Source organism: Caretta caretta, chromosome 12 (assembly GCF_965140235.1).
Source record: "Caretta caretta isolate rCarCar2 chromosome 12, rCarCar1.hap1, whole genome shotgun sequence".
NCBI classification, from domain to species: domain Eukaryota; kingdom Metazoa; phylum Chordata; order Testudines; family Cheloniidae; genus Caretta; species Caretta caretta.
In genome coordinates this window covers 44,061,446-44,077,447 of record NC_134217.1, presented here as the reverse complement: position 1 = coordinate 44,077,447, position 16,002 = coordinate 44,061,446, and the positions used below count along the sequence as shown (strand labels likewise).

Genomic DNA, 16,002 nt, shown 5'->3' with positions numbered 1-16,002 from the left:
CAAGATGGGCCATTTCCAGCAGTTGACAAGAACGTCTGAGGAACAGTGGGGGGGCGGGGGAGGGGAAATAGTTTTACTTTGTGTAATGACCCATCCACTCCCAGTTTTTATTCAAGCCTAAATTAATTGTATCCAGTTTGCAAATTAATTCCAATTCAGCAGTCTCTCGTTGGAGTCTGGTTTTGAAGTTTTTTTGTTGAAGAATTGCAACTTTTAGGTCTGTAATCGAGTGATCAAAGAGATTGAAGTGTTCTCCGACTGGTTTTTGAATGTTATAATTCTTGACGTCTGATTTGTGTCAATTTATTCTTTTACGTAGAGACTATCCAGTTTGGTCAATGTACATGGCAGAGGGGCATTGCTGGCACATGATGGCATAGATCACATTGGTAGATGTGCAGGTGAACGAGCCTCTGATAGTGTGGCTGATGTGATTAGGCCCTATGATGGTGTCCCCTGAATAGATATGTGGACACAGTTGGCAACGGGCTTTGTTGCAAGGATAGGTTCCTGGGTTACAGAGTAGCAGCCGTGTTAGTCTGTATTCGCAAAAAGAAAAGGAGGACTTGTGGCACCTTAGAGAATAACAAATTTATTTGAGCATAAGCTTTCGTCTCTAAGGTGCCACAAGTACTCCTTTTCTTGTTCCTGGGTTAGTGGTTCTGTTGTGTGGTGTGTGGTTGCTGGTGAGTATTTGCTTCAGGTTGGGGGGCTGTCTGTAGGCAAGGACTGGCCTGTCTCCCAAGATCTGTGAGAGTGATGGGTCGTCCTTCAGGATAGGTTGTGGATCCTTGATGATGCGTTGGAGAGGTTTTAGTTGGGGGCTGAAGGTGATGGCTAGTGGCGTTCTGTTATTTTCTTTGTTGGGTCTGTCCTGTAGTAGTTGACTTCTTAGTGACAGTTAAGAGTGAATCAGCACCCATCCTCCTCCCACCCACCACAATATCTTTAAAGGAAGTGGTCATCTCAAAGGGACTTTAGCACTGATAAAGGTAGAATAATGTCCCAAGTGCATGGAGAGTGTGTGACAGTCAGATGTGCTAAACTGTTGATATAAGAACACATGAGATCATCATTGTGGTTTTGTGTGAAAGCCCAAGTTGAGGTGTATGTTGCTCTTCAGTATATATTGGAGATGGAAGGAAAAGCCTTTTGGAGCATTTTATCCAAAGCATCGTAGGCAATGTATGTGAAGGTGGCAAGTAATGAAGCCAACATTTTGTTTCCACACTGTTAAAGGTTTTGAGTGGGTCATGAAGCAGCCTTATCTGTCACTAAATGTAGCTTTTGTTATACAGGCGTGGTTAGCTCATGTGAGTAGCTCCGCAGGGGCTCAGGAAGATAAAAGGGGAGCTGCATGTGCCTGGGAAGCAAGAGAGAACCTGTGCTGCTGAACCCACTGCAGGCTGTACCAATCCCTGAAGGATGTGAGATGCTGCGATATGGCTCATTCCAGTCTGTGTCTATAACACTTTATCCCTGTGTTGGAAGGCAGTCTTACCACCAAGTGCAGTTGTGCCTCAGTTTCCCCTGTGGGTGGCAATTTTCTTCCAGCTAGGTGGGAGACTAGACGAGGTTTAGCCCCCAAGTCTTCCAGAATAAAACGTCCAAAAGAATCCATTAACATAAAGCCTGTCATCTGCTATCACAGCCTCAATGGTCTTCCTGCACTTCTCGGGGCCCACCTGTTCTCCCCTTTGTGGCGGGGTTTAGTCCTCCACCCCTCGAGGCAATAGCTCAATAGTTCTCATAGCCCTTCACAGGGTTTAGTCCCTTTGGAGAGCCTTGCAAGTTCTTCCCATTACACCCCTCCTTCCTCTGACCTTATTACCTCTTTCTCTTTTTCCTACTCTCTCCACCTTCTCCTGAGAGTCTTTGCAATCACTGCAAACAGCTGTGGCCCTTCCTAGGACAAGGTTAACTCTTTCCATGTCAACCCAGCACAGAGACTGCACGCTCTCCCACTAGGAGTGTAGATATCAGTACACATGGCAGAAGTCCAGCTCCCTGCCAGCCCAAGAATGTAGCCTCTCATGGATTTTTGGAACCTGATACAGCCAGGAGTGGCTGCACTCCTCTAGCGTGTCTAACTACTGTGTTTGTCTGGCCTACTAGTGTGAAATATCACGCTCATAAACCTTCAAACCTATTCATCTGTGACACCTGCAACCCAGACATGTGACTGAAATGTGAGACTTAGTCTTAAATGTAAGACTGCACTTAGGACAGAAGAATCCAATGCACCGCTACAGACTAGGGACCGAATGGCTAGGCAGCAGTTCTGCAGAGAAGGACCTAGGGGTGACAGTGGACGAGAAGCTGGATATGAGTCAACAGTGTGCCCTTGTTGCCAGGAAGGCCAATGGCATTTTGGGGTGTATAAGTAGGGGCATTGCCAGCAGATCGAGGGACGTGATCGTTCCCCTCTATTCGACATTGGTGAGGCCCCGTCTGGAGTACTGTGTCCAGTTTTGGGCCCCACACTACAAGAAGGATGTGGAAAAATTGGTGAGAATCCAGCGAAGGGCAACAAAAATGATTAGGGTTCTGGAACATGACTTATGAGGAGAGGCTGAGGGAACTGGGATTGTTTAGTCTACGGAAGAGAAGAATGAGGGGGGATTTGATAGCTGCTTTTAACTACCTGAAAGGTGGATCCAAAGAGGATGGATCTAGACTATTCTCAGTGATAGCAGATGACAGGACAAGGAGTAATGGTCTCAAGTTGCAGTAGGGGAGATTTAGGTTGAATATTGGAAAAAACTTTTTCACTAGAAGGGTAGTGAAGCACTGGAATGCATTACCTAGGGAGGTGGTGGAATCCCCTTTCTTTGAAGTTTTTAAGGTCAGGCTTGACAAAGCCCTGGCTGGGATGATTTAGTTGGGGATTGGTCCTGCTCTGGGCAGGGGATTGGACTAGATGACCTCCAGAGGTCCCCTCCAACTCTGATATTCTATGATTCTATGAGACACCTGTATTCTTTTGATGTTTCACGCCATAATTTATTGATTATCCCAGTTTTCTTCCGACTGTGTGAATCACACGTAATCAGAATATCTCCCATGCAGATCAGCAGAAGCATTTGAACATTGAACATCAGATTCCCAGTTCAGACCCCTACTGCTTTAACTCCTGGAGTAATTGCCTCTTTGTGGACCATCAACTAGAGAATGACTTCACACACACTTTCCCAATGGGTGACACACTGTTTTCTAGACAGCAGTGGAAGTATTTATTCTAAAATACGCTCTATTAACAAACAGTGCTTTGTATAACTGATAGTCTGAATCAGCAGCAGAAGGAGCACCGTAGAGCACAGCCCCGAGCATTTCAGATTTCCTGCAAAAGGGGCCCAAAAAAGAACTACCCCTATAAAATGAAACACATAATACATTCTTAAGATGAATAGAAATTTGTAGCAGGTGCTACCACAGCACCATAATAATACATTTTGAGGGCTTATTATTTGCCTTTTGATTTCTGAGACTGAAGGATGCACTTGGGGGCCATGTTTTCAGATTCTTCTTCACCAAACATCAGAAGACTTGCAATAGAATCACAAGAGTTAGCAACACTGCATTTGGGCCCTGTAAGGCTAATCTGGAGGGAAGATGACTGAATGCATCTTTCGGTTGGCCCCCTCCCAGTGCTAGGAGAAAGGGGAAGGGCTGCAGAGGAGTCAGGATCCTGAGACTGACAGGTCCCTAGGCCAATGCAGAGAGGCCAGCACTCCAAATCAGCTGGATTGACAGGACTGGCAGGTGTGAGCCGGGGCTGCCAGGACAAAGCCAGGGGAGCCAGAGCTGCGGCAGCGCTGACCAGCTCCACCACTGGGGAGCCAGGGCTGAGCTACCGCAGAGAGCTGAGGGGCCAGAGCTAGGATAATGACGCTGGCCATGCCACAAGCAAACTGGAGCTGAGCACAGCGAACACCTAGGGAAAGTGACGGGGGCCATGGGCAGAGGGTTCAGTGGAGGGAGATGGTGTCAGACAAGAGGGACTTGAAGGCCAGACTGGGAGTAGGGACCACGACCCCAATGGGAGGGCTGATACTGGGGAGAAGCATCCTGCCACCTGGAGCCTGAGAGCATGCATCCCAGGCCCCCACCCGCACCCCAGGGCAGGTGTCTGACCTATGGTGTCACCACAGTGCAGCCAGGACTTGGGATGTGTAGGAATAGGCTGTGACTAGCCCCCGAGAGTGTAGTTTATGGTATCCCTATGCCCATTGTGTTAGTTTCCAAAAGAATCCAAAAAAACCTCGTCTAGTCTCCCACCGTCTCCATTTTTCCCTGATTGGTTTACAGTTGCAGGTTAATAAATTGTACGTGGTTTAAACTCAATGCAATGATCACTGGATCAGGGAAGTGGCCAGGGAGGAGAGAGTACCCCACAGTAGGAAGACCCTAGGCCCAGTCCTGAGAAACCCATAATGAGACTGGGGGTTAAGCCCCCAGTGATCCTGGCCCCAGCCTTATCGGGGTTACGAGGTCTCTGTCAGATGGCAGCAAGGAAGAGGAGTTCTTGAGCTCAAGCAGGCATCCAGTAAATATTGTTGAGGTGCAGACTCAGACCCTGTTACCTCCAATTCCACCTGGGGCAGTAGAGAAGCCAGGCAAATTCCTCACAACAGCAGGACCATTCCCTGATTACATGTAGTTTGACAACGATATGAAAACTAACTGAGCGTACCGAGGATACTTGGGTTACCTGAGTTTTAAACCTGTTCCTGAACTCTTAATATTTGCAAGGATTCCGAGCTGTTTAAGACCAGAAGGGAGCATTGTGGCCATCCAGCCTGCCCTCCTGCATGATACAGGACAGAGAATTTCATCAAGTGATTCCTGCAACAAGCCCATAATTTATGATTGAGCTAGAGCATCTCTTCTAAAAAGACAATAAGCTTGATTTAAAAACTTCAAGTTCTGGATAATCCACTAGATCCCTAGGTAAAAATGTATAAACTCTTGGATTTACATAGCACCTTTCATCCCAGAGTGCTTCACAAGATAACATACAATAACTACAAAATACTTCTACTTCACCATAAAGAGAGAGGATTTAAATCCACAAACTTGAAATTCAGTTGTAAAGGTTGCTGCCCAATTTCCCATTTTTTGGATTCTGGAGAACAGCTTATTCTGTTAAATGCAACTTTAATGCAGTGTAGACCTGGAAATTGCCCCAGCCTGTAATGCAACTTTAACACAGTGTAGACCTGGAAATCGCCCCGGCACATAAATAAGCTAAAAGGGGAAGTTGCCTGTTCTACACTATCCTTCTACTCTCCACTGCCATGAGCACTGGCAGCCCTTCTCTTCTTCCTCTGCCTCTGCCTGGAAGTTTTCCCACAGCTCCATCCAGCCTCTGCTGCATTAAATAAATCCAGCACAAGCTATACCTATTCTACAACATCTGTAACTATGGACAAGCAGCAGGAAACGTAACTATTCCATTCCAGTTTTTCACCATGCTTAGCGCTGTGTAATCTGAGCACCTTTAGAATATTCTCATGTGTTTAAATTCTCAGCCTTAACATTGTGTTAATACACTTTTTTGTATTTAATTTCTTTGGCTATAACTGATCATACAGGGCTGGGGTCTCAGTCTTGGACATTGTCTTTGAGATCTCTTGGGGAAGAAATTATTATTTCTGAAGATCAGAAGATTATTATTTTACTAGGACAAGTGGGTTTACATATTCCCAGAAATGGATCCGACTATTCAAACCCAGAGAGAACTGATTTCCCTTTTACTGGTTCAGCCATGGCTGTTCTTGTCCCCTGTTCCACACTGGTGTTATACAGTAAACAAACACAATACTTTCCAACACTGTTAACCAGTGGTGGATGCTCAGGCACAGAAGTGGAGAAAAAGAAAGCTGGACTAGAAAGCTCAGTACTCTCAGAAAAGAAGCTACCCAGAAACTCAATTCTAACCAAATCCATTTCTCCTGTGGCATCATTTACTCCTTCATGGAATTTGTCAGACACATAGGTCCCTACCTGTACACTCACTGTGCCTTCTGGTCTCCAGGAATACACCTGCTAATTGTAGTTTTCTTGGTGTTTAATTAAATTGGCCTTCTGGGAGGTTTCTGACTCTTTTGGGTCCTGTTTGTTGGATGTTCTGTTCCCTCTCAGCTGCGTTTTCTCCTTTTACTGTCCCTCCTAAATTGTGGACTTTTTCAGAAAAAACAAGGCTTGCTTTGCTGCGGGGCCTTGAAGGGTGCTTCCAACCTAATGTCATTTATTTATTGCTTTAATGTATTTTTAGTGTGGAGATTGCACAGCAGAGTTACGCAGGGAAGAAAATTAGCCGTGATCTCACTGCCTCCAACTGTGCTCTGTTTCAGGTGCTATTATCACGCTGGACACATGGCCGCGCACACACACACGCACACACACTTTCACTTGTGCACACTGTTCTGAATTCTGCAGCCTTCAGCTGACAAACAGGAGGCAAATTTTCTGCATTCAGCTCCCTGTGTCACCGGGCGGAGGGCCCTGAGTAAATAACAGGTTCAGTGCCGTATCTTTCTGTTCTTCCTTGGACATCAGTAGTCGATAACCCAACAGGTCCATGGCATCCTTGCACACATTTTGCAACTTTTCTATTTTCTGGAAAGGCAGGTTCTTCCTCCAGGCCTGGGACACATTCACTGCATCTCTGGAGCTGATGTCAAAGGCCTGCATCCCTAGGCCTTTCCCATGAGTAATGTTGTACACCCACACCTGAAGTTTGGGTGTGAAGTGGAGCTCTGCAAACTTGTACAACTGTTCAGCCTTCGCCAGGGGATCGTTGACAATATCTTCGTAGCGCACCAGCATGTAGCGGCCTTTGAGGAAGCTGGGAAGGGCCTGGCTGCCTTCAGTATAAATACGGATGTGACTTTTACAGATTTCTTGCATCACATTGTATGGCCCACTCTCCCCTTGGTTCTTCTGGGGCCCCACCACAATGTTACTGTCGCGCATCAGAGCAGCCACTGTTTTCTCACGAGAGTGAAACACAGCCCTGGGGTCACGAACCAAGTGAATGATTTTGAGATTCAGGGAGGGGTCAGTGAGAAGGGGATAGAGAACCGTCAGATCAAAGAACCGGACCTCCTTGAGGACTGTGTGGCTATAGGTCTTGCAAGCCTCCTCCACCTTGCTGAATGGATACCTGCTGCAGAGGGTCTTGCAGGCAGTTTTGGAAATGATGTGGTTGCGCTGGAAGAGGTCACATGCAGGGGGGGAGCACAGAGCCCGGCTGGTCTCCCACTGAAATAAATCAGATTTATTCCTCCGCGTAGACATGTAGGCATCAAACACAGACATGTCGCACAGAAAGACAGACCTGATGAGGTCACGTGCTGCCATCTGTAAGGTTTTGGCCCTGTTCTGGTACATGGCTGTCCACACGTGCCAGGCAGGCTCCATCAGGTAGAAGACATCAGGGTGCTGGCTGAAGAGCTGGCCAGTGAAGGAAGATCCTGACCTCCAGGAGGAGAGAATGAGAATGTGCACCTGAGCTGGTTTCTGTTCCTGCGGGGAATAGCTGCTGCGAAGCTGAGCGAGGAAGCACATGAAAACAATGGACTGAACTGCCAGGACCACTATCACTATTGTCTTGTTTGACTTCAGCATGGTGGCTGAGAGCCTAAGGAGGGGCGAGAGAGAGAGAGAGAGAGAGAGTGAGTGCATTCAGATCGTTGGGTTAACAAACACTGTGGGAAACCAGACCACCCAGGACTGGGCCTCAGAGAAAACCGCAGCACCCCTGTTCTGGGGAAACAGAGCGCTGCCTTGCCAGCAATGACATTAGAATCATAGAATATCAGGGTTGGAAGGGACCCCAGAAGGTCATCTAGTCCAACCCCCTGCTCAAAGCAGGACCAATTCCCAGTTAAATCATCCCAGCCAGGGCTTTGTCAAGCCTGACCTTAAAAACCTCTAAGGAAGGAGATTCTACCACCTCCCTAGGTAACGCATTCCAGTGTTTCACCACCCTCTCAGTGAAAAAGTTTTTCCTAATATCCAATCTAAACCTCCCCCACTGCAACTTGAGACCATTACTCCTCGTTCTGTCATCTGCTACCATTGAGAACAGTCTAGAGCCATCCTCTTTGGAACCCCCTTTCAGGTAGTTGAAAGCAGCTATCAAATCCCCCCTCATTCTTCTCTTCTGCAGGCTAAACAATCCCATCTCCCTCAGCCTCTCCTCATAACTCATGTGTTCCAGTCCCCTAATCATTTTTGTTGCCCTTCGCTGGACTCTCTCCAATTTATCCACATCCTTCTTGAAGTGTGGGGCCCAAAACTGGACACAGTACTCCAGATGAGGCCTCACCAATGTCAAATAGAGGGGAACGATCACGTCCCTCAATCTGCTCGCTATGCCCCTACTTATACATCCCAAAATGCCATTGGCCTTCTTGGCAACAAGGGCACACTGCTGACTCATATCCAGCTTCTCGTCCACTGTCACCCCTAGGTCCTTTTCCGCAGAACTGCTGCCTAGCCATTCGGTCCCTAGTCTGTAGCGGTGCATTGGGTTCTTCCGTCCTAAGTGCAGGACCCTGCACTTATCCTTATTGAACCTCATCAGATTTCTTTTGGCCCAATCCTCCAATTTGTCTAGGTCTTTCTGTATCCTATCCCTCCCCTCCAGCGTATCTACCACTCCTCCCAGTTTAGTATCATCCGCAAATTTGCTGAGAGTGCAATCCACACCATCCTCCAGATCATTTATGAAGATATTGAACAAAACCGGCCCCAGGACCGACCCTTGGGGCACTCCACTTGATACCGGCTGCCAACTAGATATGGAGCCATTGATCACTACCCGTTGAGCCCGACAATCTAGTAGTGCATTCATCCAGCCCATACTTCCTTAACTTGCTGACAAGAATACTGTGGGAGACCGTGTCAAAAGCTTTGCTAAAGTCAAGAAACAATACATCCACTGCTTTCCCTTCATCCACAGAACCAGTAATCTCATCATAAAAGGCGATTAGATTAGTCAGGCATGACCTTCCCTTGGTGAATCCATTGTAATCTCTTCAAAGCAGGGATTGTTGTCTTGTTCTCTGTGTCTACAATACCTTCCTTCATTAGATCACACAGACCAACTGGGGTCTCTAGGCCATACTGCAATAATAATAAGTCCACATTCTGGTAATAAATTTGAATGGTCTCTGGTGAAAGCAGATAAAAGGGACTGTGGGTCTGTTTGTGAGCCTACACACTAGGAGAGAGTGGGATTGAACGCTATATATGCCCACCTAGGTCTGCTGTTTCTGTGCTGTAAGTCACTACAGCGTCCTTACTCCTAACCCTCCTCAGGCGAAAGAAAAATCACATTTTTTTTCTCTTTTCCTTATCAAGAAGGGATTTATACAGCCCCGGAGGAGCCAAAGTATTTCCCTTGATGGGGACTTGTCCATTTTTTCAGCCTTGCCCTGGATTGAATTTCCCAGCTGGTGGGAGAGAGAGAAGCCTGGAAAGAAAGGAAGCCTTTGGTGAGGCTCAGACAGCTGCATGGTGCAAAGCAGCTGCATCACAGTGGAACTGGGAGGGTCCTGGCTACATCCTGGCTAGTGCCCCCTGGTATGTTTAAAAATCAGAGTTCTGTTTTTAATTATACTGACTTGATGGTTGTTATTATTGCAGTATGGCCTAGAGACCCCAGTTGGTCTGTGTGATCTAATGAAGGAAGGTATTGTAGACACAGAGAACAAGACAACAATCCCTGCTTTGAAGAGATTACAATCCAAGTGGAAGCTGAGAGATAGCAGGTGGATGCAACAAACAGGTGAGAGAGCCCAGCTAACTATAACTGCAAATAAATAACTACTTCTCACAGTCCTCTGGGAGACACAGATCTAGCATTATTCTAAGTTTACAAATAGAGAAACTGAGGCATGGGGCTGACATATGACCTTCTCAGAGCCTCCCTTATGCACTGGTATCTGCACCATGACTTTCTGACCCCCATCCTGTGCTCAAGCCCCTGGCACATGCTTCCACGTACAGCCTCACAGGCATGTCTGTAAAGTGCCCAAATGTCCCATTTTTAAACAGCTTGTCCCTGAAATTTGGAGCCTTAAAAGAGACCATCAGTTTCCTGTGCTCCCGACCTGCAGGGAGGCAGTGCAGGGATGCCATTTGCTCCAGGCCAAACTGTTGGCGGCAGCAGCCCTCCCAAACAGAGGCTGACACCAGCCACCTGACTGACTGCCAAAGCCTAGCGGGTGATGCCAAAGCTGCCCCTGGGCTAGGAGGAGCAGGGTTTGCCTGGCCTGTTCCCAGCGCAGGAGGCAAGGGATGAGGCGGGGACTAGCTCCCCAGTGGCAAGTGGTCAGGCTGCTGTGAATGGTTTATTGTGCCTCAGAGTCACGGGCAGGATCTGAAGCTCAGCAACAGAAAATCATCTCCGGCTCTTGCCAGCTGCTTCCTTCATTTTAATGAGAAAGCACGCTGTAAAGTATCAAACGCTCTTTATGTATAAACAAGGACAGCTTGGGGATGGGGTCACCACCACTGCTGTCGCTTCCGCATAAAACTGAGCGACAGGGTCAGCTCCTGCCCATCTCCCTGCCTTGAGTGACAAGCATCACCCCTTCTGCTGCTCGCTAGCCATGAGGTCAGTCCCTCAATTAACCCCTCTATCCTGAGTGACGGGGGTCAGCCCACAGCTAGTCCCCCTACCCTGAGCAACAGTGGTACCCCTTCCTGCACCCCGAGCGACAGGCCCATTCTCACTGGTAATCTGGCACCTTTGCCAGATGGCACGCACTACCCTACCTGCTGAGCTTCCAGAGGAGCTGATACGATCCCACCACAGGTTTCCTCTCCCCACCTGATTTGGGGGAAGGCAGGAACTCTTCATAATCAGCTCCTACCTTGAAATGGCTGTCCTCAGGAACAGGCTGCCCCAGCTGCTAGGCAGGGCTCTCCCAGGTGGAGCAGGGTCAGCCAAATGAACATGCTCACTTGAGAAGGACCTGGCACACCCAAAGCTACACCCTAAAATGAGGCCTTGATTACATGAGAAAGGGGAACCCTAAGGGGTGACTTAAAACCAGTTTAGTTAAATCAGTGTACAGGGCTGTGTGGACACTTGTAGTTAAGCGTAAAGCAGGCTCATTTCATTTAGCAAAACTCAAGAAGGAATCAACTTTAGTTAAACGGAACTATGAGCATCCACACAGCCTTATGCACCCATTTAACTAAGTTGGTTCAAAAATCACAGCAGAGGTTAAACCGGTGCAGCTTTGTTGTGCCGACAAGTCCTGAGAGTGACGCGGTTCCTTTCTGTTAGTGCGACAGTCAATATAACAGCCTGCACAGGTCCCTCTTTCAGAGCCTTAGATGGCAGCATATAAGATGTGATGAACAAGCTAGCACGTCTTAGGAGATTGGTTTTCAAACTATGGGTTGCGACCCAGTACTGGGTTGCAGAATGGAAGGCACTGGGTCACGGCACCTCTGGTCAGCACTGCCGACGAGGCCGTTAGAAGTCCCATCGGCGGTGCTGCCCGGCTAAAGCAGGCTAGTCCCTACCTGTTCTGACACCGTGCTGTGCCCTGGAAGCAGTCAGCAGCAGGTCTGGCTCCTAGGCGGGGGGCCAGGGGGCTCCGCGCGCTGCTTTCGCCCCAAGCACTGGCTCCGCACCTCCATTGGCCAGTTCCCGGCCAACAGGAGCTGGGGGAGGCGGTACCTGTGAGTGAGAGCTGTGTGGAGCCAGACCTGCTGCTGGCCGCTTCCGGGACGCAGTGTAGTCTGCGGTGTCAGGACAGGCAGGAAGCCTGCCTCTGCATCCTCGCTGTGCTGCTGACTGGGAGCTGCCCACGGTAAGCCTGCGCAGAGAAGAGCTCTATGTTGAAGCAGAAGTTGTTCCAGTAAAAGGTATTACCTCGCGCAGCTTGTCTCTCTACTACCCCTCTGAGCCACCTGCAGCCCAGTACCCACTAAGTCCACATTGCAACATCGGTGCCAGAACTGACTGGGAGGGGACAATGCGCCCTTCTGAGCCACCCACGTGCTCCCTGAAGCACAATACCCTCTACTGCCACAGTGGGGCATTGGTGTCATGATGGCTTAGAGTGGAGAGCACCCCTTACTGAGTCACCCACATGCTCCATGCAGCACCTTAGATTTTCCTAGAGGTCTCCCATCAGACACTGATCTGACAATTCTGCTTAGGTTCAGAGATTCCAAGGCCAGAAGGGAGCACTGTGATCATCCAGTCTGACTTGCTATGTAACATTGGCCAGAGTCATGCCCCAGGATAATTCCTGCAGTTCTCTTAGAAGAATACCCAGTCTTGATTTAAAAATGCTCAGTGACTGAGAAATCACCACGCCCCTCGGTAAATTGTTCCAATGGTTAATTACCCTCACTCTTGGACAAAGAACTGGTATGGCTATGGGCTCTGCTGACAGGTGTTTGCACCATTCAGCTCTCCAGCTAAGTTAGACTGACCATGTGCTTGGGCACTGCCCTAGAGCTGTCCCCTGCTTCCGAGCACTGACTCTAGCACTAACTTGCTAGCTGGTTGAAGTGACCAGAGTTTGGAGGGTCCCAGTGACACTGGTGAAAGTGTGCACTCCTGCATCTATGCAGGATTTGATTTTGCAGGAAACACAGTGAGGGGAGAATAATTTGTCCAAAGCTGGAAGGTATTGCCCATGCATCCTTGGCTTAAACACTGATTGACAGGCAAGTACATGAGCCCAGAGCCCCACCTGACACTTCTCCGCAGGTGTAAATAATTCACAATACAGAGCTCTTTGTATCTTGCGCATTTTTTCCTTATTATATATTATGCAACTGTGTTTAGCACTGATCTCGGGGTATGGGGCTGCAAAGAGACTGCATTTTCTCCTTTTGAGCTCCTTCTGGAACAGGACTCACACCCATGATGTGACGAGCACAGTTCCTTCTGCAGGAGCCAAGCTGGCACCGGGCCCCAATTACATTTCAATAAAAGTGTGTTGTTCTTGCCAAGTAACTGCTTTTCAGTTTCCAAGCCCAACTAAATAATAATCTGCCGATTGTCGGCATCATGTCCATCAGAAGCGCAGTGTTCCTCCACAGCAGTCAGAGGGGAAGGGCCCTGATTTAAGAGTCCAAGGGTTGTTCTTAACTTCCCATCACATTGTGGCTGGGCATTGAAGACAACCACAGCACTTCTGTGCTCCTTACCTGCCTGGAGAGGCCTGCCACTTCCCACTCTTCTGAAGGACTTAGAATGCGTCTAAATTGCAAATTAAGATGTGATTGGCACCTGGGTAGGCCTATCCCTGCTATCTTTAATCTAGCTAGCATGGGTAACAATGGTAGTGAAGACATGACAGCACAGGCTTAAGTGTGGCTAGCAACCCAAGTACATACCCAGGGTACCCAGCAGGCTTGTGCTGGGGCAGCTAGCCCATGCTTAAGTCCTTGCAACTACACCTTCACTGCTATTGTTACCCATGCTAGCTAGAGGAACGCAAGCGTGGGTATGACTAGCCATGCTACTGTTACACCTTAATTTGTGGTGTAGATGTACCCTGTGTGTGCTGGAGGCAGAGGGGGACTGAGAACAGAATCCAGGCTGCCTGCCTGCTGTGCCATTTGGACTCAGCTTTTGGACTAAAAAAACACAGCCAATATTTCTGCATTCAGCATCGTGGCAGTTCCAGCCACAGCTCACAGGGACCAGGCAGCCCTAGCTCCTGCCCCCCCGCCGCCCCGCTTTCAGAAGTGAAGGCATGCTCCAGATTGACTCATTCAAACCCCTTAGTCAGGCTGGGGAAAGGGCCTGGCCCTCACCCTTCTGGTACCTCCGTTTCACCTGTCTTGATGCCCAATATTATGTAAATTGTTTTGGTTTATTTACCTCTTACTGGATCACAGGCCTCCATCCCCCACAGCCCAGGCCTCTTTCCTGCTCTGGGCTCTTCTTACACTGTAATTAGAAGGGCTGAGTATTACAATTGGGTCTTTAACATTTTTAGTGCTGTACAAACATTGTCTAATTGTTTGGGGTTCACAGTCTCAGCTGAGCCTCACATGCACTGAGCATCATGCTAGCTTCAAAGCCTCACACATGCTGGATAATTCCAGTGATGACAGCGTCTCATGTGCCATTATTAGTGATAATTTGTGGTATGGTAGTGCCCGGGGCCAACTGGTGCTGCACAAACACATAGCAAGAGACTGCCCCTGCCCCTTACAGACACAGACTAAGCAGACAAGGCAGACACGGGGCAGGACAAAGGGATTCAGCACATGCAGAGCCAGTGTTTACATACAGCATGTTAGTGCCACCTTTTGGGAAGGGGGCTGGATTTTTAACTCTTTGGGTGGTTTTTTTGGGTGGTGAACAGCTATAATGGACCTGTTGTAACACTTGGGGCCTAGCAGGCTTTCCCCAATTGTGAGCTCAGGAATTGAAAAGTAGGTGAAAAGTTTATAAAATGTACCTCCAACAATAAATGTTGATGGGAAAGGTGCCAAAGGGCTGGCGCGCAGGTCAACCCCTCACACAGCCTTAGCACGGATGCCTCACACACCAGGCCTGAGGTCAGAGCGTAGGGTTGCCAGCTTTGGTTGGATGAATTCCTGGAGGTTTCATCACATGACATTATCTTTAATTAAAGATTAATCTTTAATTCCTGAAGACTCCAGGACAATCCTGGAGGGTTGGCAGCCCTATCAGAGCAGCTGAGCACAGGCTGCTCCCACTGTTTTCTGCTGGCAGGGTGGGCTCTCAGCACCTAGCAGTCAGAACATAAGAATGGCCAGACCCCTGGAGGAAAATTCCTTCCTGACCCCAAATATGGTGATCAGTTAGACCCTGAGCATGTAGGCAAGACCCACACCGCAGATAAATGGGAAAATAGTTGGCAGTCTTGGCCGTGTTCCGGTACGGTAGTCTGTTGTCCACATCACCAATCCATTAACTGGTGCCTTGCATGGCCTGTCTGTTTTCCCATGGGCTGGGAACTGAGCAGTAGTGAATGAGGTGCCGGGGAGGAGAGTCCTAGATTTAGTCTTTCTGAAGGAGACACTAAGACAAGATGCCATGCTTCCAGGAGAAAAATCTCCTTGACTTAGAATTGCTGTCTACCTTTATTAAAAGGTTCAACAAGGACAAGTGCAGAGTCCTGCACTTAAGATGGAAGAATCCCATGCGCCGCTACAGACTAGGGACCGAATGTCTAGGACACAGAGGGACCTAGACAAACTGGAGGATTGGGCCAAAAGAAATCTGATGAGGTTCAACAAGGACAAGTGCAGAGTCCTGCACTTAGGACGGAAGAATCCAATGCACCACTACAGACTAGGGACCGAATGGCTCGGCAGCAGTTCTGCAGAAAAGGACCTAGGGGTTACAGTGGACGAGAAGCTGGATATGAGTCAACAGTGTGCCCTTGTTGCCAAGAAGGCCAATGGCATTTTGGGATGTATAAGTAGGGGCATAGCGAGCAGATCGAGGGACGTGATCGTTCCCCTCTATTCGACATTGGTGAGGCCTCATCTGGAGTACTGTGTCCAGTTTTGGGCTCCACACTTCAAGAAGGATGTGGAAACATTGGAAAGAGTCCAGCGGAGGGCAACGAAAATGATTAGGGGACTGGAACACATGACTTATGAGGAGAGGCTGAGGGAACTGGGATTGTTTAGTCTGCGGAAGAGAAGAATGAGGAGGGATTTGATAGCGGCTTTCAACTACCTGAAAGGGGGTTCCAAAGAGGATGGATCTAGACTGTTCACAGTGATAGCAGATGACAGAACGAGGAGTAATGGTCTCAAGATACAGTGGGAGAGGTTTAGGTTGGATATTAGGAAAAACTTTTTCACTAGGAGGGTGGTGAAACACTGGAATGCGTTACCTAGGGAGGTGGTGGAATCTCCTTCCTTAGAAGTTTTTAAGGTCAGGCTTGACAAAGTCCTGGCTGGGATGTTTTAGTTGGGGATTGGCCCTGCTTTGAGCAGGGGGTTGGACTAGATGACCTCCTGAGG

General features: G+C 48.5%; 1 protein-coding gene across 1 annotated transcript; it reads right to left on the bottom strand.

Moving 5' to 3' along the window:
* Positions 1-3,486: 3,486 nt before the first annotated feature.
* CHST4 (carbohydrate sulfotransferase 4) lies at positions 3,487-7,632 on the bottom strand. Its single transcript, XM_048816963.2, has one exon. It carries the CDS (start codon positions 7,630-7,632, stop codon positions 6,478-6,480), a length of 1,155 nt encoding a protein of 384 aa, XP_048672920.1. The 3' UTR covers positions 3,487-6,477.
* Positions 7,633-16,002: the final 8,370 nt, after the last annotated feature.